This window comes from Haliaeetus albicilla, chromosome 21, assembly GCF_947461875.1.
Source record: "Haliaeetus albicilla chromosome 21, bHalAlb1.1, whole genome shotgun sequence".
NCBI lineage: Eukaryota > Metazoa > Chordata > Aves > Accipitriformes > Accipitridae > Haliaeetus > Haliaeetus albicilla.
This window is the reverse complement of record NC_091503.1, coordinates 5,858,645-5,884,959: the sequence shown is the minus strand read 5'-3', so window position 1 is coordinate 5,884,959 and position 26,315 is coordinate 5,858,645. Positions and strand designations below refer to the sequence as shown.

The 26,315-nt window shown below is 36.6% G+C and overlaps 1 protein-coding gene across 12 annotated transcripts in view; it reads left to right on the top strand.

The window, feature by feature from the left end:
* Positions 1 to 25,273, top strand: part of CDH18 (cadherin 18) — a 506,683-nt gene extending 481,410 nt beyond the window's left edge. For 11 of the 12 annotated variants that reach the window (XM_069808908.1, XM_069808906.1, XM_069808901.1 and 8 more), the window contains 4 exons: positions 2,316 to 2,437; positions 8,879 to 8,996; positions 18,633 to 18,884; positions 20,442 to 25,273. In XM_069808908.1, the coding sequence (XP_069665009.1) occupies positions 2,316 to 2,437; positions 8,879 to 8,996; positions 18,633 to 18,884; positions 20,442 to 20,944 (995 nt within the window). In that variant the 3' untranslated portion in view covers positions 20,945 to 25,273. The remainder of the gene's footprint in view (positions 1 to 2,315; positions 2,438 to 8,878; positions 8,997 to 18,632; positions 18,885 to 20,441) is intronic. The other variant, XM_069808911.1, reaches the window with a different exon arrangement.
* Positions 25,274 to 26,315: the final 1,042 nt, after the last annotated feature.

Genomic DNA, 26,315 nt, shown 5'->3' with positions numbered 1-26,315 from the left:
CTTCAATTCCTTCACTGTAGTTTATGAATCCACTACCAAATGGATTTATTCATCCTTAACCCTTTACTGTCATCTCTGCCTACCATCTCCTTTCTATGCTTTTGTGTGCTCTCTCTTTATCTGCTTTGTGTCCTTCCTTTAATTTATACCACTTTCTAGTCCACATACCTCACAAACTATGTGCCAGAGCCTCATGAACAAAGCTTTGAGTCACAGATCATCTCTAGATCATCTATTGCTAGATATTATGTTCTGTAATTGTATTTACAGGATTTTTGCAATTGGATTGTCTGATGATATTGACAGAGGAAGTTACGTAAGTGTGTTTGTAAGCTGTATTTCAGTGAGCAATAAGAAATATTCAATCTCTAGTGCTTGTGCTGTTCTGCACAATCTCATGACCTACTTCCAGGGAAGGACGAAACATCTTTTTGTGTTAATACTCAGACTGCAAAGGGTTTCCTGGAGAGATGATTGCTTCTTTCAGTAATAAGAGTAAAGGTAGATGAATGGTTCCTTTCTCCCAATTGCTTAGTGAACAGCCAAGTGTCATTCTTCCTCACCTTCACTTCATATATTCCTAGCATTTTAACATTTCTCAAAGTTTTCCATTAAAAGTGTTTTCCAGATAGCAATGGAAAGCCTCAGTCTTGCATGAATATAATTGAGAGAGCCTACTTTTAGTCCCTTAGTTCAGCTATTACAAAGATATTCATAGTTTCAGGGTAAAACTGAAAATACCAACAGTCAAGGAAAATTTCAGCAAGAAAATGGAATTTACAAGTCTATAAATGTCTTCTGAGTGTGTTCTTCTAACTTCTAATGCTAATTTTAATTGGGAATAGAGGTTCCTGTATTATGTAAGTTAAATCTTCTTTTCTGTTGACTTTTTTGATCTCCTTTCTATTCCTGTTTTATGGGGATAATTAAGTTCCAAAAGTGAATTAAAATCATTAGGTGAACATAGACATATTAGTTAAAAAGAGGATGTGAAAAAACTGAAGAGAACTTCTAAACCCCAGGCTCTTTGACTAGTATCCCAGGTGAAAACAGAAGGATAAATCTCTCACTTTGTCAAAAGAAACTTGAACTTTCTCGAATATTCTTTCATTGGGACGCTACATTACTGGTGCCTTTGAAGCCAAATATGTGTCTAATCAATATCTTTCAGAATTCTGAGCAGAGGCCATTAAAGGTGTGACAAATCTAAGGCATTTTACAAATGACCCTTTTTGACAGAAACATGATGTGGATTAATTAAGATCAAAATAACCAAGGCGAATGAGGTTTAGACTACTAATGTTTCTCTCTTTTCTTCTTCTCATGAGCACACACAGGGACATGCACTTTTAAAATGTCAATCTGTAAGGCCCTGTTCTTCCATCTTGTTGGTTGATGAAAGATTGACTTTGCTGTCTTTTACAGATAGTTTCATTTAATTGGTGAAAGTAAAATGAAGTTTGTCATCTAACCAATTGATACTTACAGAGACTTCAGAAGCTATATTTTAGCTGATTATAAGAAGTTTTAATATGTAATCCTTGCAACAAAATAAAATTTTATTACTAAGAACAAGGGGATTATGGATCAAAAAAATGAGGTTTTTCTGCCATTTTGTCAGGGAAAGTGTATTCTCAGTGAAAGGATTCTATTTATTGTGCTTTTTGAGGGTGAACTCTTTTTGAGGGTGAGCTTTCACGGAAGTATACATCATAGCCTAAGACACTGTTACTTAAACTTTGTTTTCTTACTGGTATGTCACTGCTAAAGCAAGACTCATTAACTACTTTCTGTAATAGCATAACTTGTGAGGAGGCTGAACTCAAGCTTGGGAAGGATTTATATGTGCCTATGCCTTCATGTTTTCTTATTATTTTGGTATTTTATCTCCTAAACTCTTTAAGGGACTGAGAAAAAGGTTTTAATATTTTTCATATTAGATTTTATTCAACACTGTGATGACACTTTCACATTTATTACAAAGCAATTGATCATTTCTTAGCGTACAGTGTGAGAGTATGTGGTAACTCCAACAGCTTTCTCCCACTTCCGTTCCAGAGTAACTTGCATTTTTATTGCTATAACAGTGACTTAAGACTCATACCATAATTTCTACTCTTTTTTTTTTTTGATTATTTTTCAAAACAGTTAATGAAGCACAACAAACAACATCTTTTAGTATCTTGCGGCCTAAATTTCTGCAGCTGTATCTAGTTCTCATCCAGTTATTCTGTTAAGAATCCATGTTTAAATTGAAGATGTCACAGATTATTGAGTATTTCAAAAGGCTTAATATCCCCTTGTGTATTTTGCAGACAATCCTGGGCTAGTGAGCCACGTTCCAGTTGGTATTAGAATCCTGGACATCAATGACAACCCTCCGGAGCTCGCCAGGGAGTATGACGTAGTCGTCTGTGAGAATGTAAAGCCTGGTCAGGTAATTCTGACAGTTATCTTTCTCGCAGTGAGAAAGAAGAATTACTTTATTTGAGAATGCCACTATGTAAGAAGTTTGATTTGGGGAACACGCCATAATTCTTTCTGATTTCATTTTCGTATTTCACATTTGATTCAACTTCCTAACTATATTAGGCAGAAGGGAGATTTGGGAATTTGTTCAATATATCTTTCTTGTTGCTGAAAAAAATACCCAAACTATCTTCAGTAAAGACAGGCAAAACTTGAATCTTGTCAGGTAGGTGATGGAATTTGACAGGCCACTATCCTGAACAAAATGGATGAAGCAGATTTAGCATCTGTCATCTAAGTAAGTGCCACATGGTAGCAAGGTTTCAAATACAGCTCAGTGAAATGGCTGGTTAACATGGCTGCCATCCTCACTTTTTGCATGTTGATTGCCCTTGTCTGTGCAGGGTCATTATGGAAAAGATGTTGAAGGGGTTTTCACAGCTATGAGCGTGGGGAGGGTCAGAACTGAGACTGAATAGCTGAATCCCATTCCAGCCACTGCTCCTGTGATCAATGCACTTCATTGCAGTCCATGGTTTGACAATTTTACCAAGTGCCTTTGCTTTTCTGCATAGATTGAGCTTTTACCCAGCACTCTATACTGGTTTTGCGTTACTACACAGGTTGCAAGTTGCAATTGTGAGGTCATATCTTTCCTGAGGAATATATTACTAGTAATAACAGTTTTCTCATCAAATCTTTAAAAACGCACATAAAGTGTACATAAATGCGTAATGGTATAGTTCTATTTTTAATGTTAAGACTATAAAAATGCCGTACTTCATCAGACTATAGGCTAACTAAAGTTACCTTGACTCTAACAGTAGCCGAAAGCTGACACTTAAAGACCAGTGTAAGAACATAGCAAGCATGTATGATACTTAGCCCATGTATTTCCTTGGTGTCAGATCATTTGCAGATCATTTCCTGATCCAAATGTGGTTTCTGTGTTTTTAATAATCCTTTAATAACCAACTCTTATGAATCTGTCTAGCTTTTCCTACAACAAACATAAACTTTTGATATCTTCTACGTCATGCAGCAAGGAATTTTACAGTTTAATTGCATGTTTGTGGAAGACCTACCACCTTCTTTTTTTTTTCTTTTTTAATCTTCCCATGCTGCCTTCAATCGATATTTACCAGTTCTTGTGTTGAGAGAGAGCTAGAGCGAGCACAGTTGATCCCTATTTATTATCTCTATGCCATTCATAAATCTCAGGCACATTGCCCCTCAGCCGTCTCTTGTCCAGACTGAAGAGTCCTACTTAACTTGGACAAGCTGTGATAAAGCCCTTCTAGACTTTTGATCATTCATCTTGTCCTCCTCTAAACTTTCTCCAATTCCTCTCTATTCACCTTGAGATGGGGAATCAAGAGTCAAGATGCAGGTATGCAGTGGTTTATAATTCTTATCATAGTTTTTGCTTCACAGTATATGATGATCTCTGCTTTGTTCTCTATTCCTTTCCTAGCAATTTCTAACAGTGGCTTTGCTTTTTAACCACTAGTAAGCATTGAATGCAAAAAACTGCCTGCCATAACACTGATATCATTAGAAGTAATGGTCAGCTCAGGGATCATCATCATGTATGTGAAGTTAAGACTTTATGTCTATGTATAACGAATTTCACGTGTCTTTGTATTGCCTGGCTACTGAGTATTGGAAGGTCTTTAGTGTCAGCCCTTTCTCTTTTCTTCCTTGAAGAACTCAGTATCGTTAAGTAGATTTGGTGGGCTGATTATTCATACTCTTTATAAGACATTTATTATTACACTGACCAACAAGTGGCCCAGCATAAATCTGTGTGGAACAGGAAATCTTTGTGACTTCCTCTCCTTGTGGAATAGCCAATTTACAGAAGAGACCCTATTTCCTGTCCTTTGAGTAATTATTTGTGCAAGGACCTTCCCTCTTATCCCATGACTGCCTAGTTTTCTTCAGTTGCTGTTACTGAGACACCTCACTCAAAGCCTTTGATAATCTAAGTAGGTCTATCTATCAACTGAATCTCTCTTACTAACATGCTTATTAAAGTAGAAATAATGTTCTGAAAACCTCAAATAAAGCCAAATATAGAAGAATTAGAACTTGTAAAAGACTAATTTAAAAACACAGAAGATAAAATCTCTTAAGCGTTAATTGCAATTGCATTCAACATATTCTGATTACTTTTAAAATTATATAATTTAACAGTAATTGTTAAATTTTTATAATTAATAATAAGCTAAAGCATGCAGGAAGCTAGCTCAGAAATGCTCTGTTTGCTGGGAGCGTTGGTGGTGGTGAGTAGCTGATGTTTCTTACTAGCAAAGTTTTAACTCTCCAATAGTAGCTTTGCAAATGGAAATTTATGAGATGTTTAAAGGATAAAATAAGTTTTACTATAATAGCATTTGCTCCTGATTTGGGTCAGTGCTGTATTTCTTTCTGAGCTACTGTTGCAAGCGTGAATGACTCCTGACCTCTGCAGCATTGCAGTTTAGCACCCAAGATTAATGCTACCATGAAGGACTCTACGAGCAGTAGTTTAATATGAAAGGCGGGATCAGCATGCTGTTGTATTCTTAAACTAACAGGACTCCATTACGTACATGACATGTACTAATTTTTATTTGCATTGCACAAGGCTTCAGAAAAGATTGTAATACCATTGCACTGCACAAAAAGCAAAAACAAAACACAAACGTGCCTGGCTCTTACTCAGAAGATCTTACTGTCTGGTTTAAGCAAGAAAATGACAGTGTTCAACAAATATTAAGGAGGGACAAATAAACAAAGATTATAGAACAAGACAAGTGTTCCATATGCTAAAAAGTTGCCTAGCTGGATGGTTCTGAATCACTGAAAAGGCAGTGTTTACTCTGAGTTATGCATGATCTTGTGAGAATGATTCATAAGATTTATCACTAAAGAAGAAATCCTGTCATGTACTGCCGGGTACTTCTCCTTGACTAGTGCTTTGAGGTTGGGCTTCAGCCCTGCACTGCCCTGTAATAGTCCTTATTTCTTTCCTCAGCACACGTATTTTGAATTTATTATGTGCAAAATAAACTAACCAATAGTTTGTCATTGGAAGACATTTTTTGTTTGCTTGTTTATTTTCAGAAGAGGCTTCTATGGAAAGAAATCACACTATCATTTAATTGCACAGCCTCTGTCTCCTGCTTCTTTTTCCCTCCACCGTTCAATTTATTTACTTTAAAAAAAAAATAAGTCAATAAAATTTAAGGACTTAAGTGCTTAAATGAACCCCCCTAAGGCATGTCAAACAGAAAATGCTTGTGAGAAGATGATCATTTCCACACTGAAGCGACAGCTTTACTCCCTTAGCAGTCACCTTGTTGAGAAGATAAACTAAAGTAAGTATCTCCAACAGCTTCCAGGTGAAGCCTGATAGATATCAAATATTAAAGTAGATAAAGCAGCTGTGATTTGATCTCAGATGGTATCCAGTCTTGGAGAACTCTGACTTCTAGAAATATACTGATTTTGTGAATGATTGTGAAACTTAGCCAATGTAGGAAAATGAAATTTTGCAATCATCTACAACATGTATTTACAAATGAATTTTTCCTCTGCTTCAAATGCAACTTCTTTTATTATTTTTAAGACAATGGGAGCAAATGGCAATGTAAAAGAAAGTTTAAATGCTTTGTTCCGGAAAGTGAAGAATTGACAGTTTACTGAATGTTTCCAAGTTCAGTGTTTGTCCTGGCAGAGTGTGAACCTATCGAAATATCTGACTAGATCTGCTAGTCATATCTGCTGTAGCTCTCCAAAGATAACATTTTTTCTGTGTGCTTTTCAGAGGAACAATAGAAAAAGTTGTGATAGTAGTGAAATGTCATTTCCCTGACTCTATCCATCACTGTAAATTAACACACAGGTGTGTGTATGTGCACATGCACACAGACACACAAACAACTTTTTCAGAATCAGGGTGTATAAATATTGTGCTGCTAGCATGAGCTACCTCACCCTGGATGCTGTTATTTCTAATAGCCAAAGGAAATCAATGTAGCTGGCAAGGAACACCTCTGCTGTAAGTTTGTCATGTGCATATTTACTTGTTTATTGATTCAGTTCTGAAAAGGATCTGAGTAGAATTTAGCACCTGCTCTCTATCCTCTTCAATTAGTTCTCCTCCGTTCTTGAAACTCTTTCTTTTCTGTCCAACTCTTGCCTTTAAAAAAAATAGCATAACCCTTCATTTTCATCGCTTCAGTGCTATCAACTGAGCTCTAGAGCAGCTGAGGTTCTGTGTCCACATTTTTATTTTAATCAGTTTTGGTAAGGTGCATGTTAACATCTGCTAATAGGCCATTAATTAGTTGACCTATTAATTAGAAAAGGGTTAACAGCACATTGGGTGTCAAAAGGACACACACTTTTGTTCCTCACCTCTGAATGAATGTCCTAGGAATCTTTTCCTTTTAAAGCAGGAGCCTTTTCTGAAAGAGTGTGAGCTTTCTGTTTAAAAACAGTTCTGTCAAAAATATTTTGACCTGTCCTATTACACATACAATGTCTATTTTCCACATGGAAAAGCATGATTTCTATACCATTTGCTGTTATACTTTTTACATACATTGGTGAATTCAGGGGATACTTGATCTTCCATGTGTGAAAGCAGGGAATGTAGACAGTATATTTTGTTGAATTAGTCTTAAAAACAAATAAATTTTATACTAGTCTTAAGGCACTGAGGCCTTGATCAAAGGTATTTTTGTTGCAAAATGCCATGTTCTTGAAGCAAGATTCTGTAAAATGTCACTGAACGTTTTATGTAAGAGAGGGCAACAGGACAAAAGTTTATCTACTAGGCTGTCAAATAAAAGCTGAAGGTGCATGGCAAAATGACTTATATATCACTGATAAACAGCACTGAGGATTTACAAACAAGGACATATCTTTTTTTTAAGGTCTTACCTGAATTCTTTACAGCTATGTATGGTATTTAACAGTGTTTTTAGTATTTGAGTAATAACAGAAACTGATTCTCTTGAAAATATTCTTCCATCAGCTGTTTTTTTTGTCTTGCTTTGCCTCATAACATTTCAACATTATTAACTAAATATATCTAGCTAAGATAATCTTATATTTCAGTTTTTACATGGTAGTTGTTTCAATAACAGATACACCACCTTTGCAAAATTCAATAGTGAACAATTAGCTTTTGCCAAACTTTTTCACCGATATTGCCATGACTTTGATAAACTGCATGATTATAGATGTTTCAGATTGATCTTATTCTGCTACAGTTCAGCAGACTTTTAAAACATTCTTAGCAATTTTCATCAGTATTGTTAATTGTCTCAGGTGTGTATAGTCAATATAATGTACTATATCGTATATAGTCAATGGAATAAGCATTGTACTCTATTGGCTTTAAAATACATTTGTTTTGCTTCTCTTATGTGAATGGAGGTAGAGAACTGTGTGCTGTCTCTCAGTTTTAAAACAGACCAAACCACTTGAGCCCACCGTTTATGCTTCAGGTTCAGTCCAGACAGACTATAGCTGAACATGGAACAGAAAAATCCTCATGAAAAGAGCACTTTCCTTCCTCCTTTTACGTTTCCCTCAGGATATCTATCAGCTCTGTGCAGCAGTTTGTGTGGTCTTCACTGCCTATATCACAAGAACAACTTTTATTAAATTTTACTTTAGCACTTGAGCTTCCAGACCCAGCATGAAAATGAAAGCAGAGGTAGAAATATTGCTTGGTCACACATTCCAAAAGCTTTGCTCAGTTTTAGTTGAAAGCAAATTTTAAAAACCACCAGAGCTTTCGAAGGCAAATGTCCTACCTTTCAAAAATACTTCCCACGTACATGGTTGCTATGTCTAATTCTGTTCCTTTTGAGCAAACCAAACTAAAACCAGGAGTGGCTACTGTTCTTCCTGTTCTGTTCTCTGGCAATTTAAAACTGATTCTTAAAAGGAATTTTAAACAGAGAGCTGGTATTATATACCTGCCATTTTTTTCCTAGCCAATATTGAAGTGCATCTAATTACTGGGATGGCAAGCAGATGATGCTCCACATAGACCATCCTGGTTCAGCCTGAATTTTGTCTCCATAAAAACAGATGTTTAAGTAAACGATAATTCTGAAACTCACTAGGATGCAATGCAGATGGGGAAAATCTTTGTACCAGGTCTTCACCATATCAGAGTGTCAGAAAGTATAGATGCTTTAGATGCTTTTATCTAGCTCTGAAGTGTGGTTCCTAAAATATTTCATGCTAGAGGAATCAAGCTAATGGCCCAGTCATTTCATCAGTTGACTTTAGCAGCAGTCAAGTAGAAAATTAAAATAGGCTAAGTTTGAGCATCGTACTGAGGTCAGGTACTCTTTGGGCCAAGTTAAAATTTCAACACATTCACTGTTGATTTTTGTTTCAGGTAATTCAGACTATCACTGCAACTGACAAAGATAACTCTGCAAATGGGGCAAGATTCCATTTTTCCCTTGATGAAGGGCTTTCTTTGAATCCCAACTTTACTCTAAGGGACAATGAAGGTAAATCAAACACATAAATCTCAAAGAAATGGGTCTCTCTTTGGTCTGGGATGTCTCATTGGACAGAACAATTTCCATGTGTTTCTTGACAGAGGGAAAAATCTGTAATCTCTCATCACTGAACTGGCTGATATCAAGGACATGGTGTATACAACGTATTGCAAACTATGAATAATCAGATACTGCATTTTATTTTTATATTCCATTTTATTTTAGCATTTATACTTCATTCAGGAATGTTTTTAAAAAGGGGATTAATGAAAAAGATGTTGGCAATTTAGTCTATTTCTAGGTGAATAGCACTGAGTGGGTACTGTCAAGGTTATTGCCGGTTAATTGCTTAAAGGAGAAAATAAGAATTTAAGGGGCATAGAAAGTTGAATTCATGCTTACTTTTACATGTATGATACCAAGAGCAGGTCCTTCAGTGCTTCCTTGATGATAATGTGTTGCTTCATGCCCTTCCTAACAAAGTGTGCCTAAAAAGTACAATCAGAAATTCATAGCAGAATAGGCCCAGAAGGAAAAGGGCCTTCAGAGTCACCCAGCCAGGTGTTTCTGAACACTTCATGAATCAAAGAACCATACAGCCTTTCCAAAAAGACCCCAAATCAGCCTTAATATTGGTTGAGTATTGCCTCATGTTTTCCATTTTACAACCTGATGAAAATGAAAGTAAACTTTAAATGCTTGTCTGTAGCTTTCCTCTTGAGCTTTTGTGTATGTGTGTATGATGTGGTTTTGTTTGTATGCGGGGGGGGGGTGGCTTTATTTTACAGTTATATTTTTGCAGTAGTGCCATGGAACACCTTCTGAGATCTTACAGATCACTACTCATCCGTAATGACTGAGAAGCATTAACTCCATCATTGGTACATACGGTACATACAGTGATGTTTAAACTATTCTTTACAGTTATTTTTTTATCTGCTTGTAAAACCTTTCAGGGAAGGAGGCTGCATAATCTTCCTAAAGAATCTGTTCCAATGTTTAACTATAATTACAGCAGAAAAAAAAAATCAAGTCACGCAATTTGTTCAAGCTAGATTCATGGCCCTCATATTCTGGTTCCAAAAGAGATCAATACAATATCTATCAATATTAAAAAAATAATAATATTTGAAGGACTAATTCATAAATTAAAAATATTCCTTAAGTAATGACTCCAGCCTTTCACAGATTAGTATATCAATTCCACTTGGATCATGATGGAGCATTATAGCAAAAGCCAGAGGGTTGTTCCTGAAATAAAGGAAGTGTACTGTTGTGTATTTCTGTATTTGAGTCTAATATTCAAATAAACTCATTGAGTATTGGACTGTGATCTCATGTGGGAGACCATGGCCATGTTCATTTCAGTGCAAGATACTTACATCAAGACATACTTTTGAATAACTCTATTAAAATTGTGGTTCATGATGAAGTATATGTTTTATGGTTTTGAACATATTTTAATCGGAATCTGTATTACATGTGTTTATTACCAGTGGAAAATACTGTGTTATACTTTAAGGACTGCATGTCAGCCTAAGTTATTTACCTACACAGATTTATAAGACGGTGAGAACTTCTCATAAATCTGTAATGGGGCAGTGTCACGCTTTGGATATAAGTATGCAGCAGTAAGTACTTGCTGCTTTCTTATTACCTCCCCAAGAGCAGTGAGCAGTAACTTCACCAACAGCAGAATGCAGCGTTTGGACTACCCTAAGTTGGATTTGGCAGGGGAAATTAGGGGAAGGAACTGGAAAAGATGTCCTTTAAGGTAAAGGCCTGTTGTGCATTATGTTTTTATTTTACCTAAGGAGATACAAAAAGTATGTAGCGTCTCGCATAAAACTTCTACACATAGAGACTCCAGAAATGCAATTTCCAATTTGCCCATATAATTCAAACAATGACAGCTTAACTAAAATCATCACAAGAAATTTATCTTAAAGACAAAAGCATTGTCACTATAAATACTGCCCTTTATTGGGACCTTTTCTTTGTGACACAATCTATATATAAAATATCAGTGAAACATGTATAAAGTGCATTCACAATATCCAGTTATCTAGATTACAACTTTTCCTATTTATCATCTATTCCTATTCAGAAATAGAATTTCTGTTGCTTTCTATTCCAGGAAATAGCTGAGAGATGGTAGGCAGAAGAGGCTTTTCTTATGTCTGTGACAAGTTTGCACTTTTGAAAACTCATGTTTTCGAGCATCAGCTGTTAAAAAGAATCAATGCTCAACACAAGATAGCTGCTATTTTTACCTCTGGATTTAATAATTCTATAAAGGCTGGCATTCTTGGAGGGTTTTATTTGTTTGCTTGTTATGTTATTTTTTTTAAGAAAAAAACTACAGCAGTTGCCTTAAGAGAGTTTTCAGTAATGTTTTGCAGAATGATATAACCCCAAATCTCAATGTCACATTGAAAGGGGTAGTCAGTGGTAGCTGTATCTGTCACTGCAAAGCTATATTTCTCTTGCAGGCATCTTTGGATCCAGTCATCCTCTCCTTTTATTTCTTCATGACAAAGGTTTCATTTCACAAAAATCTCAGTAGATGTTTTCTTCCCTTGTTTTCATAACACGGAACAACAGAATTCTGCTCTTTGAGCCCAAATACACTATTGCATGAATGTTCCCCTACTCCATTATCATCAGCAGAGCTACAAGATCAAAAGACCACAGCAGTGAATTGGACCTTTAAATATTAACACTTACATCTATTCACTTTGACTGAAATCTAGAGGACCTGCACAAGCATAAGATTTCATAGTTTGTCCCTACCTACCTGTATAGACTGCAGCAATGTACAGTCTCAGCATGTGAGTGATTCAGGTCAATAATATTCTATGGCTTCAGAAGAGGAAATGGATATTAAAGTGTCAGTCCAGATAATTAATCATATGACCAGTTAAACTTTTATTGCTTGGGCCTGAACTTGTGCCTTTACTCAGTAACAATCCACAGTGTTAAAGCTGCAGCCTTTGAATATGCACCCTCATAAGGCAGAGCTTAAAACCCTCAGGGAAGTGTAGGTCAGGAGACAGCCACAGGGCTATAGCATATATGCAGTCCAGCAGAACCTAAGAGTTGCTTGGATCACCTTCTGGATTCTGTTGGTGTTTACAGTTTTCATTTTAAAGAAAAAAACGGGAAAGACAGAATATTACACCTTTTCCCCTACTGACTGGATTCTGAAGCTACAGTAGATTCTTTGTTGCTATTGGACTTTTTTTTTATATACTGACAAAGTACTAATCAGAGAGAAAAAAGGCTTAGAGTATGAACAAGCGGACAGCCAACAAAATGATGCAGTATCTGTACACATGTAAGCAAGACAGAACAAGAGCTGCAATAGAATTTCTTTGCTATACAAAGAAAACACATTATGTTGTAATAATTTCCTGCAATTTTAGAAAGCAAACCTAGGGAAGATGCCTTTTTGTTTGTTTGGGAATTGTACTTATGAAGGCTTTTTAATGAAAGCGGGGCTGTTTACAGTTTATTCTGTCTAGAATAATGTTGCCGTTTCTATGAAAACCTGAGCAGCCAAATACCTTTTTAATCTGGAGGTGCTTTTATGTTGCAGTTCAGATGCTACATAATTCAGTTCATTGTTGTCTGTGTTCTTCTCACTTTGTTTTTTTAGGATGTTATCAAAGATAATTTTTAATGGTTTTTTCACTTGTATGTAATACCTCAAATTTACACTTTTTGCCTAATCAGAAATACCTGCTTTTGGATGTCCCATTAAAAATTTGCCAGGGCAATATGAAACTAAAACCACCTTCTGTTGGGGAATCAGAGGAAAGATGAAAGAAATTCGTCACAATAGAGCTGTTTCTAAGTACTGAATTTTAAAATGTCCTTTTTTTATCCTGAAAGAATCATAATATTAATCCAGATGCTTAAAGAATGGTTGATATATTTGTCAAAATTTGTTAGTTTGATGGAAAATGCATGAGAGCATATGTCATTTTTATGATATCCCCAACTGTTAATGTATAGATGTACACATTTGCATAGTTTGTCCCTCTCTCTCTGAGGTTACAAAATACATTCCCTCTTTCTGCCTATTTTGTTATCTGTTAGAGACCTCTTTCAGAAGTTACACAGCACTTTTCAGGGAGCTGGCAAATGATTGAACCCTCAGAGAACAGTTCACGTAGGTGCAAGAGAACATTTATGAATTTTATGCACTGTAAAGCACTGTTTTGCCGGTGATATTTTTTGTCACAAGATATACAGTCTACCATGGATGCCCCAGCGGGTATTGTAAATTTCCTGGACGGTAAGGGTTTGTGCAGAGACTCTGCACACTCACCCAACACTGCCAGTAAGATTTGTACATTCTCTTACTTTAATAAATTGAGACTGCTGACTTCTGAAAGTAGACAAAGTTTACCTTACTTTCAAGGAAGAACAACTCCCTAAGAGAATGCTTAGCATTTGTTCTCCTTTTATTTCTTCAGGACAAAGGTTTCATTTCACAAAAATATTTGCAGTTTTATTTTTCCCCTCTGCCCACTTTTCTCAAAGATCTGGCCTTTTGAAAATTGCCCAGTGATGGAGAATATTCTGGAGTTGGAACAAAGGACATTTTTCTCATAGTACCCCTTTGGAGATTCCTTTTTCTTAGTCTCATGCCACAAGATATTTTAATACCCACAGAAGCAGAGACCTGGTTATCTATAGATCTGGAACACAATGAGTTCAATGGCATCTGTATAAAATGAAAGTTGTAATGTGTTCATTCACCCATGCCTATGATGCAAATTAACATTTTTCCTGTGTCACAGATCAAAAATGAGTAAAAAAAAGATCCGTTTTTCTTGGCATTGCTGTTATTTTGGAAGAGAGCAACCTCCAGAATGTAATTCATCCCGTCCCAGTGTGAATTCCCTTGCAGAAGTTTCTGTTTATCTCTCTTCCCTGTTATGTGCAAAATTCTTATCTCCAACCATATTGCACAAGATGTCTGTAGCAGGCCAGTAAACTGACTTTAGAGCTTTAACGTTGCAAATAAGCATGCCAGATACCAGACCTTGTCTGAGTTGCTCTAGTGCGTCTGAAGTGGCATTAAAAAAGGTCAGGCTGAAACCCCCGCTTTGCAGCCCAACATGAGTGGGAAACAGCTACATGGTTCCTGCCTCCATTTACACTGAAGTGGCGTGCTTGCTCTGGTTATGTAGTATTGCAAGTAACTACTACTGCCCTTCCATGAAATATCATCCTGTAAAGAAGACAAGTTGTAACTTGAGAGAAATGATATCTGAGAAAGTGCAAAGTTAGCATTGTACATGGTGACTATAAGTGCAGTCCATAGAAGTGCTGTTACTGTAAATGAGTTGAATGCCTGAGCAGGTATTATCACTGAATCAACATATGAAAGTAAAAAAGGAATTCTTACATGAGTACAAAGGACAGAAAACCAGGACTAGCTACCATAGAGGGAGATGCTTTTCTTCCTCAGGCCTCTGAACATCTTCAATAATATTTTGATTTTAAAAAGTTAGATCTAAGATCGATCAGATAGGTAACAGTGCATAGTGTATAGGTTAGGTTCTTCATGCATTTCTTTTCAGTGCTGCTACCTGTTGGTGTTTCACAAACCAACCCATAAGCAAATAACTATGTTTCAGGCCCCAAAAGTCTACTATGTTGCTTTTCATTTTTGCTACCCACTGAATTAGAAATTGGCAATAGCTTTTTGCCCATTGGCAATAGCTTGAAACCAGCACAAAAAGAAAAAAATATTTACAAGAGTTACCAGTAAAGAAATGAAACAGAAATGGCTATCAATATAGTCCCACGTAAACAAAGTAATTGCTCTAACTTCAGAAATATAAGAAATGCAAATCATTCTAATATATTTTCTTTAGTTTTAATTAGTTATGACTTGTCAGAAAATTTATAGAAGTTGAACTGCTGATAGCAGCAGAGCTGAAAATTAAAACACGCCTTAAGCTAGAAACAGGTTTTTACTCTTATTTTTTTATTTCCATTTCTCTGGTGTCTGCCTGTAATGTATAACGTGTCAAAGGAATTCTCAAATTGTGAATAATAAATGAGTATCCTCCAAAGTGCTGCAGTAGTCACCTTCCATGGTGTTATCATTGTATCTCAACTTCCTTGATTTTCCTGTGCCCTCCTGTCTTTTCTGAGTTCAGAAGCTCAGTGTAAAAGGATGGAGATGATAGAAAGAGGAATGTGATAACAGCCTTGTATACAGTGTGCAGTCTGGCTTAATAAACTACCACATCTTCAGAGTGTGAAGAGCTGCTGCCTTAGAACCATGGAGAATTTCCCATGTGTAGCCTCAAACCCACTTGAGATGAATCTTAAGTTCTAATTGCCATGTCTGCAAAGCACAGCCCAAATATGAGAAAGTTTAGATCATGAAATGGGCAGTGTGCACCACAAGGAATCAGATAAATCTTTCTTTCCCTATGTTGCAGTTGTTAGCCCAGCCCTTAGCAATCAGCCCTTTCATCTCCAGCAAGTCCTGGTGCTTACCATACTTCTCAGGGGTGAAGTTCACAGTTTAAATCTATTGAGATAAGAAGGTCTTTCCTTCCAGGCCTAGAAGAATCAGATTTGTAGTTCTCCTCATCCTAGTGCTATTGCTGCTATCCCATACACTTGTCTTCCCTGTCTATCTGCTGTATCTGTTTTCAGGTATCAGAGGAATTTCTCAGTCGATGACCCCTCTCCTCCCTTGCAAAGTAGCTTTGTTGATAATAACTTTTTATTTTATTTTATTCCCCTCAGTAAATGCTTTCCTAGGTCATCAGCGTCTGTCTTCATACTTGGCTGCCTGTAGCTTTTACAGTTTGTGGGATTTTTTCCTTTCGTGCTAAGATCCTTCTCTTAAAAGTTGCTGTCTTTCTAGCTCTTCTCTCAACAGGTCCTCCAATAGTTTTTGATAAGGAATGTAAACAAAACATGGAAACTCAGAACATCAGAATAGTGATCAGGATGCTGCAGTTGGTACTGCAGTATTATGCCAAAATCATTAGCTTTGATCATTTTCTACTACCCTTGATTCTCAGTGACTTTCAGAAAATCAGTTCTTAGACACAGTTTCCTTCTCTGTAAAAATGTTAGAGATCTCATTTGTAAAATGTTCTAAAAGATTTAATGAGAAAGAATAGTACATGAGAGCTGAGTTGCTTTCCAGTATTTAATTTATATGTACACACAGGCATGCACTAAGAGTTACTATATATACCTCTGTAATAGTGAGAGTAATGATATTAACACCTCCGACAATATTGAGAAGAGAAAATTTCCATGCCAGTGCCCAAAAGATTATGATCATACTTTTTATTTCTGTACAAATTTGTGAAATTGCATTGAAGGAAAAGCTTTGCCTTGTTTCTTTGAGAATACTTATAATTGTGTATGATGTTACAGACTCTCCTGGGTATATGTCAAGTGACATTTGTTTCTAGTCATTACTCAAGAGAATACAAAAAACATAAATTCACGATGGCAAATATTTGAAATTAAAAATTTTATTCTGGCTCCTTCCTTGCCTAAAATTGGTCTTATATTTAACTCTGTGATGTTAATGATACAAGAAAAACAACTTAATGTTGAAAGAACAAATACAACATTAAAAGAAAAAATGTCTATTTTTAGATTTCTGTTTATTTTGTGTGGTATAAAAATGTCAGTTCCTTGTTTGGCAAGACCTTCCACCCCAGAGAAGCATGGTTTAATTACAGCTCTTCTCAGATTTTTTTCTCTGTAACATTTGAATTGTCTAGTTTGTCCATTTTGTCATTTTGGTCTTTTCTTTTTATTTTTTTCATATTTTTCATTAATTGTCCTCATGATTTTTCTCCCATCTGTCCACAGTTACCTTTACAGCATACATGCTTACATCTCAATGCTCTTTCCTGAACATCTTTGCCAATAGTCTCTGTGCTTAAATCCTGCCATTACTGCTAGATTCCTGCTCAGGAATCTTCAGTTTTTCTTCATTATATTCAGTCTCTGATGCTTTTCTTTTCAGCCTGCATTTTCATCGCTGCTTCTGTAGCTGGATGGTGATACTGGATCATTCACTCTTTCTAGATTTATGCCAGAGGATGGAAGGAGGCGGTTTTGCTTTCCTGCTCAGATTTGAACACTGGGCCTTCTTTGGGTATAGGCCCAGGAAGATTCACATGGACAAAATTTTGTAGGATTGTCTTACTTATATGTAGAAGGTAGCTGAACTGAAGCATCTGGGGCTTGTAGACACCATAACAGAAATAAAGTAGCACATTAAGCAGAAATGAAAGACTGTTCTTACTATTGGTAATAACATGTGCTGTCACCTTTTGGATTTAGCAGTATAAGATCTGAAATTTTTTTCTTTTGGGATGAGAGACATGACAGTTGTTAATGCTTAGCTCATGGATATAGTGTCACTTACCCAATAAGGAATTACATTTCAAGCTGAGTCCTTGAACATATCCTTAGGTTTTTAAGGTATTATCTCTGGATAACTTTGTTGTGTGATTGTCATCTTCTCATTTGTTGTAACTTGAAATATAATTGTCCTTTGAACTGTCACATCTTTGAAATTCCTTTCTCTTTCTGTTGATAAGTACATGTGCTAAAAAGTGCAAATGGGAGTGTTGCACTTCTCTAGTGACTTCAGTGGGATTTCTAGGTGACCACTCAGACTTTAGTTTATTGTGGCAGTATTGGTGCTGAGGGAAAAAATTATTTAAATTTTACACATACAAAAATAAGATATAACTATATATTATCATAGCATTTCTTTCCCTGCACTCTCTTTATGCCCCTTAATTTCTTGGACTTAAAGGGGTATAGGTGGCAGCTTACTATCTTCATTAGTGCCTATAAAAGCTCTTGCAATGTGTGTGTAATAAGCATTAGTATTCTCATTGACTGTAATACATGCCAGATGGACCTGTAGGTAACATAATAGTGACAAAATCTTACATCACTATCTCCCCTGTGCTTACTCTGCCTTTATCCTATACCAGTTTAGAACATGTAATATCTGTTCTTCTCCCCTTCTTTTCCCTTCCATTCCTCCATCCCTCTTCCCTTCCCTTCTTCCTCCTGACCTCTCCACAGCATGAGTCTTTGGCCACTGTCCTTTCAGATGTTTTCTGAAAGCTCACTTGATCTATAAAACCTGTCACAAACAGTAGAAAATGAAAGTCTTATTTTAACTTTCACTAAAGACCTTTTAACATTCTTCTGAGAATTAAGAGGAATTTGTGGTGGATAAATTCCACAACAGATATTCTCAGAATTCCAAGTATTCACATTTACAGATGTCCATGTAGCACCAACAGCATGACATGGGATTTAAACACTTGCAAACTGGGCCCAAAATGTTTGTCAAAGTCCATTTAGACTCCAAGAAAAGTACATGAGCTTCACTAATTGTATTTATGTAATGCTAATTACTTTCCCCGGCCTCCTCTTTTTCCTCCGTTGGCCACAGATGCTTCCTGACAAATTTTAATTCTAGATTGGGCATTTTCACGGATAAGGACTGTCTAGTTTTAAGATGCCCCATGCTTTATACTCGACAGGAAACAGAGAGTCAATAACATTTTTCATTTTTTGCTTCATTAAAATGATATTTTGATTTTGATATTGTAGATAATACAGCCAGTATCCTCACAAGACGAAGGAGGTACAGTCGAACCACTCAAGATATCTATTACCTCCCCATTTTGATTTCTGATGGTGGAGTGCCCCCTCTCAGCAGCAGCAGTACTCTCACAATTCGGGTTTGTGCGTGTGAGAGAGATGGACGAGTGAGAACCTGCCATGCTGAAGCTTTCCTCTCCTCCGCTGGCTTGAGCACCGGAGCTTTAATCGCAATCCTGCTCTGTGTTGTCATTCTTCTTGGTAAGCCATTTTCGCTATTCAGTAATGCTGTCCTTCCACTGGCTCTCTGAATGTGACAGGGCAGAAATTTTTAATATGATATGTTTTTGAACCAGAGGCTGCCTGGTAGTAGGAGGTAATTAGAAACACATAGCTGTGATTAGAGGGGAAAGGTTTAGCTAAAATTAATAGGGAAAAATGCCTTTAAAGTACATTCATGAATATCTAGAATCCACTAGAAATTATTTTTCAGAGGTTATCAAGTAATTAGCACTGCAGATCTTTTTTCTGTAAATTGGAAAGATTTCAAAAAGCCACTGACTCTAATTCTATGACTAGAACAGTGTGAAAAATGATAGAAAAGAGATGAGGAAAGCTTTTTGAAATGCATTACACTGTAAGAAGCACCATTAGCACTGTACAAAAGCCATTTCTTAATTACCTTTGTGGGATAAGCTGGTAGCAATGCACAACATAATCCACAGGGGCAAGGGACATATGAGACTATAAGATGACTCCATTAGATAAATGCCATCGCAAGTGCATTTTCTCCTGACTTTCTTTTTCTTTTTTTTTTTTTTTTCCCCAGGCCAATTTGAATGTTACCCATTAGTTAATATTCTTTTATTTTTTTTCTGGCAGAGGCATAACTTGCTGGGTGCATACCTCTGTACTACTTCTGTGCCTTTCTGCAGTCTTTTAGAGTCAGCAAGAAATAATGGGAATTGCAGTGTGACGCACATAGGAGATTTTGAGGCTTTTTTTCCAAAGGCTCTACATTTTCTAAAGACTACTTTCCTCACAGCTTACTTCAGAACTTCCTTGTCAGAAAGCTGTTTTAAAATGTAGAGTAGTACATGTAGTTTATAATCTTGTATTTTATCATACAAGACTGAATAGTCATAAGAGAAAAAATAAACCTTTTACATTTTAATTCAATATATGTGCTAAATATTGGGTTTAATGAAGCACTGAAAGCCCTTAATAATGCTTCTGAAAAATGTCAGCCTTAGTTACTCATTTCTCATTTAAGTGAAAGAATGTTATCCCCTTTTATGTCCTTCATGAGATCCATAATAATCTGACTAGCGGATTTCATTATTGGCTCAAGAAACCCCAGCAATCCCCACAAAGAAAATACACAGTAGAAGAGTGCGAGTGCTCTTTACTGACCCTTTGGAAGACCAGGCTGTATTGGAAGTTTGTAGTTTCAGTACAGCATTGTTAATTTTCCCCTTAATTGTGTGGTCTCAGCCTGTTGCATTTTGGCATGTTGCTGTGTCAAAACACAGCTGTATGGATTTCATGGGTGCTTTCCAAGCATATGGTAATCTATCTTGAGGTAACACCTTACACAGCAAAGGCATTGCTCACTGAGAAATATAAGTATGTTCTTCTCCAGATTGGACAGGTTTGGTGACCCTTTGTTACGGACATGTGCCTGATGTAATGATCCCAAATACCAGTATTAGCCTGAAAATATTACACCTCTGTATTCATGACTTAGTATCTGCTGTTTCTTTAGCATATATCTACTTACTTCAGATATAACCTTTAAACCTACTCTAATATCTGCAGTTTTCTCTTTAGCAATTGTGGTCCTTTTCATCACCCTAAGACGTAGCAAGAAGGAGCCCTTGATCATTTCAGAAGAAGACGTCCGGGAAAATGTTGTGACATATGATGATGAAGGCGGTGGAGAAGAAGACACAGAAGCATTTGACATCACAGCACTGCGGAATCCATCAGCTGCTGAGGAGCTAAAATACCGGAGGGATGTTCGTCCTGAAGTGAAGCCTTTGCCCAGACATCATCCCTCCTCAAGCCTTGACAGTATAGACGTTCAGGAGTTCATTAAACAAAGACTGGCAGAGGCTGATCTGGACCCCAGCGTGCCCCCGTATGACTCCCTACAGACATATGCCTATGAGGGTCATAGATCAGAAGCTGGATCTATCAGCTCTCTGGATTCAGCCACAACACACTCTGACCAGGATTATAATTACCTTGGAGACTGGGGACCTGAGTTCAAGAAGCTAGCTGAACTCTATGGGGAAGTAGAATCAGAAAGAACAACTTAGTGGTAATTCCCAGAACAGAGAAGTTCCTAAACAACTGGAGATATAATGACAGCAACGGTAACAAAAAAAATGAATACAGTACTTGGAACTGAGCAAGTTGTATGCAGTTACTGTAGAACAAGTGCCCTTTTCATATTTGAAACTGGGTTCTCCAATTGGAAGAAAGTCAAATTTTGAAAAATACAGAAAACAGAAGCTGTTGTCCCTTGTGTATATTTTTTAATTGCTCGATAAAGTCCGTGGTACCGTATCTGTAACAATACCTAAAGTAAAGCCAAGCAATGACATTTTTATTGCAATATGCTTAACATCTCCAAGCTACAGTAAGTTTATGGTCATGCCTGTTTAGGAAGATAGCTAACAGAGGAGCAAATCTCTTGCAGGTGGTTGTGATGTTGCATTTCTAGCTGTGCTCTAGGCCTTGTGATCCCAATGTGAGGTAGCCGATGGGGTTTACTATCAGTGTGAGAAGTGCTAACAGTCTGTTTCCTTTACAGAAGGGATAAGCCACACCTGTCCTCTTAAATAAATGGTCCTTTGATGATTTAATCTTACTGAATTAGCAGGTTGCATTGAGATGATGTCATTTCATTATGTCCTTCATAATCTTTTCATCCATAACCAGCTAACAGAAGGAGGGCATCGTTAGCTGTTAGCTCAAACGTGGCTCTAGCCCATAACCCCAGACCTGCTCTGCTACTATGTGCTAGGGGACCTGTTGTTTCCAGTGTCGTGCTTTTTCTTTTTGTCTTTTTCACAGGAGCATCATTCATTTAAATGGAATGGGTCCAAAGTACTCTTTATGCAGCAAAGCAGATGAAGCATAGGCTCTTTCAATAAAAACAACAATGGCAGCACCATTAAACTACGCAGTTGTTTGGTTCGCTGTGCTGCACTTCTGTCAATAGATGAAGCTTTTCAAGTCTTTTGCTGATCTGAGTCCAGGAGCTACAACAGTCAGTGTAAAACACAGAGTTCTTAATCATAATCTCTCTCTATTTCTGTGTTCGGCTAAAAGCAAAATAGAGCTGCTGGTAAGATATTGGGATAGTGAAAATTGAAACAAAGAGAATAAGATGATGATGCTTTTTTCTTTTTAGTTCAACCTACTGATACTTAATTTCTCTTAGAGTAATTTCAATCTAAGCAGAGCAAGCTTTTTTCTCCCTATTTCAAGCATCATGGGAACAGGAACATTCTAAGTCAGTGGAGGAAGAAAAAGTTACAATGTACCATTATTGTGGTTCCTATGGATTAAATAAATTGATTTCTTATGTTAGTAACTTTTTAGCTAAACAGTTCTGCCTAACGCTGCAGACTGCTTAACACTTAATTTAGAAGATTCTTATGTTTTCCTTTGTTTTGTTTGAAACTTTAACCTTTTGTTTGTCTTTCTTGTGATAATACTGTGAGAGTACCAGGAGCTCATAATATCTCGTGAAAGATTATGGCCTATAAGGCTCACCGTCTATTAGTCTTCTTCTAAGAAAACTGTAACTCCACTTAGGGAAGTGGACTTCTTGCAATATGCATTTGATAGGGAAACTGCCCAGAGCGGAAGCTGTGTACTGTTTTTTTTACTCTCTGGGCTGGTGTGGAGAGCGATACAGATCTGTACACTCCACTAGATTTCTCCCTATACATTTTAGGTGCCACTTACCTTCAGCTTAGTAGACAAGGGTCTGTATTTATTGCTGACCTACTGTGGGCCACGCAGGTGAACCAGACTATTCAGCCTTCCCTTCTTTACTGTATGGTTGGGTAGGTCCGAGACATGACTGAAACTTCTGATCAGTTCTACTTTGAGGATTTTTTTTTTTTTTAAATTAACTCCTTCCTGAGATGTAGTTGACTGCAAATTGGCAATTAGCTTTGTAAGAAACTTTTCAAACTCCAAAAAGTATTAGTTGCACTGTAGTTCCAGAATTGGTTTTTACTACACTGTTTTGTTTGCAACTTGAAAACTGTAATGTTTCCCTTTCTGTCAATGTTTTGGTTTTGGGTTTGGTTGGTTGTTTTTTTTTAATTTTTACCAAATACAGAATCTTCTAGAAATGCATTTAAGGAGACATGCTCATTGTAGAGTAAAGTTAAACAGATGCTTTAATACGGTAAGAGTTACACTCAAGCTGAGAATGGTTCATGTATTGTCTTTTTTGGGGGTAGAGTTAGGATGTTTCAGTTTCGTCCCAAATGAAGCAACTAGTAGTGCAGGATTTTATGAGGAGAAATTTTCTTTTGAATTAAATCGCACTTGCTTTATGCCAACATCTCAATTTTTATATTGTATGAGTAGAGTGCTAAGAAGAAAATCTTTCAGCATTAGTAGTACCAGGGACCATAATACTTTGTACCACATCTGCATGAAAACTGCATTCATTGTTGTATTATCATTTTGAGAGCCAGGTATTAGTTATCTTTATGTCTGTTCCCTCTGGCCCTACACCGAAGCAGGGAAAATCAGTTGTATTTTGTGCTTTAAGCAGTGTTCCTGCCATTGTTTTCTTTTTATTTGCTTCATAGAACATTGAGGCTTAAAGCAACAGAAGTGCAGTGACATAAGCAAATAATCACTCCTTATGCTCATGTTCTGATTGAGGTAATGAGAGAAGGAGGTCATATCTCAGAGAAATAAGAATCCCGTTTTCACCATTCCTGGTGCTGTCTTTGCTGCTGTACAGCACGTGCATCATACCCACAGCCCCTGGAATTCTGAATCCTTTAAAACTCTACAGGGTTATTCAGACGCTGCTTCAGTGATGCGGTGTGTCCTGTTTGGTATGTCCTATCCACAGTGATCGCCAAATGTGCTTTTCTATCACAATACGTCTGCATGCTTGCTATGCTTACTGTTTTTTACTCAAATGCACATCACAGTGCCGTGTTGTTTGCATGACAAATAGCAGAATATTAAATCTTCAGGGCCACAGAAGAAGGCCTCACGGTGCAGAAAGAACAGGTTTACAGATTTCTTTTCCTGATCCCACAAATTTTTCCTTTGGTCCTTTGTGTCCTAGAAATGAATTTAAACTATATTTGAGAATGTCTATGTTAACGTTGATTAAACTGGAAGAAAATTAACACTGTATGCTATGGAGGGCACGATCATTTTGTAGCATTGCTGATTTAAACAAAGTATACATTCAGTGAAAGTATTGTGGGAAACACTTTCCTAGTTTATGGTTAAGTCTGATTGTATAGACTTTGCTTAAAGCTTTCATGGATGTTTTGTGTACTCATATTCTCAGATATTTTCCTATTAGCTTAAATAGTAATCCTGTTGCCGCTTAACAGCTAAACACTGAAAACTGCCAGTTTTACTTAAACTGGAAGATACTGAGTAAAGTTAAATGGCACATACAAAGTGGTGCTTAAGGGCTTTCCGATTTACAATTTTATTTCTGCAACAGCTATTCAACTAATAGTACATTTACACCAAATTAATCAGTTGCATTCCTTCAAACAAACCCTCTTTCTTGTCATGGTGAGGGCACTCAGTATGCTGTAATCTTGACATATCATCTGAGAAAATGGTCTGTTTAAGTATTTTAAAATGTGAAAATACATTGTCAACCTAAAACCAGTCAAAAATGTAATTTAATACCCTTTAAAGACAAGGAAGAGCTTGAATTCAACTAGCATTAGACTAAGATTCCTGCTTTGAAAACAAATTAGTTTATCAGTGTCACCGTTTATCACATACGCATAGAAGACTGTAAAAGTTGAAAGTAATTTCACTCTCTTATGCACTTTATTTTTTGCATTCTTCTTAGAAAACCAAAATAATTGTAAACATTTTTGGTTTTGAATTCTAATTGATGCAGTTGTTTCAGTTGTGAATACTGCAAGAAAATGTCTATGTGAAAATACTCTTACTGGTATTTAAAAGGAATTACAAAATTTCTGTGGTCTAAGGCTTTGTAAAATCATCCTTTAGAAAAATCTAAGTATTGGACCAATCTGGAATTAACCAAACTCCTAGACTTACACAAAGGGTAACAAAGGAAATATTCTAAATGCAGAGAAGAATATGAAATTATGCTGCCTAGGGTTACTTTGTGGATTATAAAGTGCTAAGACCTTGTACTTGCAGTACATATAAACGGCACAGCGCATTCTAAGGAACGTTAGGAGCGTGTTGCAAGTATTGGGCCATCCTTATTTTTCCAAAGTCTCCAAAAATATATATATTTTTTTTAACAAAAGAGTAATGTAAAGTATACCTCCTTATGCAAGTGTTACTGATAGAAATTGTTACATTTTCTTTTAATAAACAAAAGGGACAAAATCTTTTATTCGTATTTTTCAAATAAAATATGCTCTTTGCTATGGTGATGGGTTATTGTATTCCTCATCACAACTACAATGGGTAATCTTCTTTTCACTCCTGTATTTTATACTCACCAAAGAAATACAACTATCTAAAAACACTCTGTCTTTAAGAATCAGATGTGATACAGCAGTATTAATGAGGTCAATGTCAGAAACGGTATGGTAACTTTAACTAGATTTTAATGCCTGGTATAGTCACTCAGTTGTGTCACTATTTCAAAGACTGTCGTACATGATTATTGCTACAGATGGGTAGGGAAAGAGAGACACACCAAGAGATACTTTGCAACAGACTGCAGTATGACTGCTAAATGGTTCATTGCTTTTACTTGTGGCAACTATTCCACTCCAACCATCACTGTCCTGAAACTGAAATACAGCGTTACAGGATGAATACATTATCCACATGAATGAGTTAGGGAATTGCACATCTATGAATCCAGATTGGTGGTAGCAGTCGGGGTTATTTTCCTAAGCTGACACAGAATAGAAGAGAAAAAACAAGCAAGGACATTCACAATGATCAAGCTCAGGCACAGGCAATGCAAGTGCACGGGAATCACTCATTCTTTCTCAAAGGAATTAACGGGCTTTACCAGCAAATTACATCTTAGAAAATATCGGTCCCATGGCTCACAAGGAACTTGTTGCATACAAGACCTTCTTTCCCAGACTGACATAAAATTCAAAAATAAAGCTAAGGTTGACAGGAAACGAAAATACAATTTTGTTATAGTACCCTACTTGCTCTACTTTATTGCCTACAAGCCAATTTAGATTGTCTGCCACCATACTATGCAGTTCCCACATGTGCCTCAGCACAGCCCCAGAAAAAAATTATTATGGTAAGATAATATTTGCAAGACAAATATTGTCAGGCTGAATCTGAATGCAAGTTCAGGAGAGGAACTAGTGGTTCTGTGGTTTTTGGTTTGGTCCTCATTTGAGGTGTTTAAACTTTCTAAGGAATGTTTATAAATATTTTAGATCATCTTTCATATCTGAGATTCATTGGACTTTTTTTTGTTTTAGCAAAGCT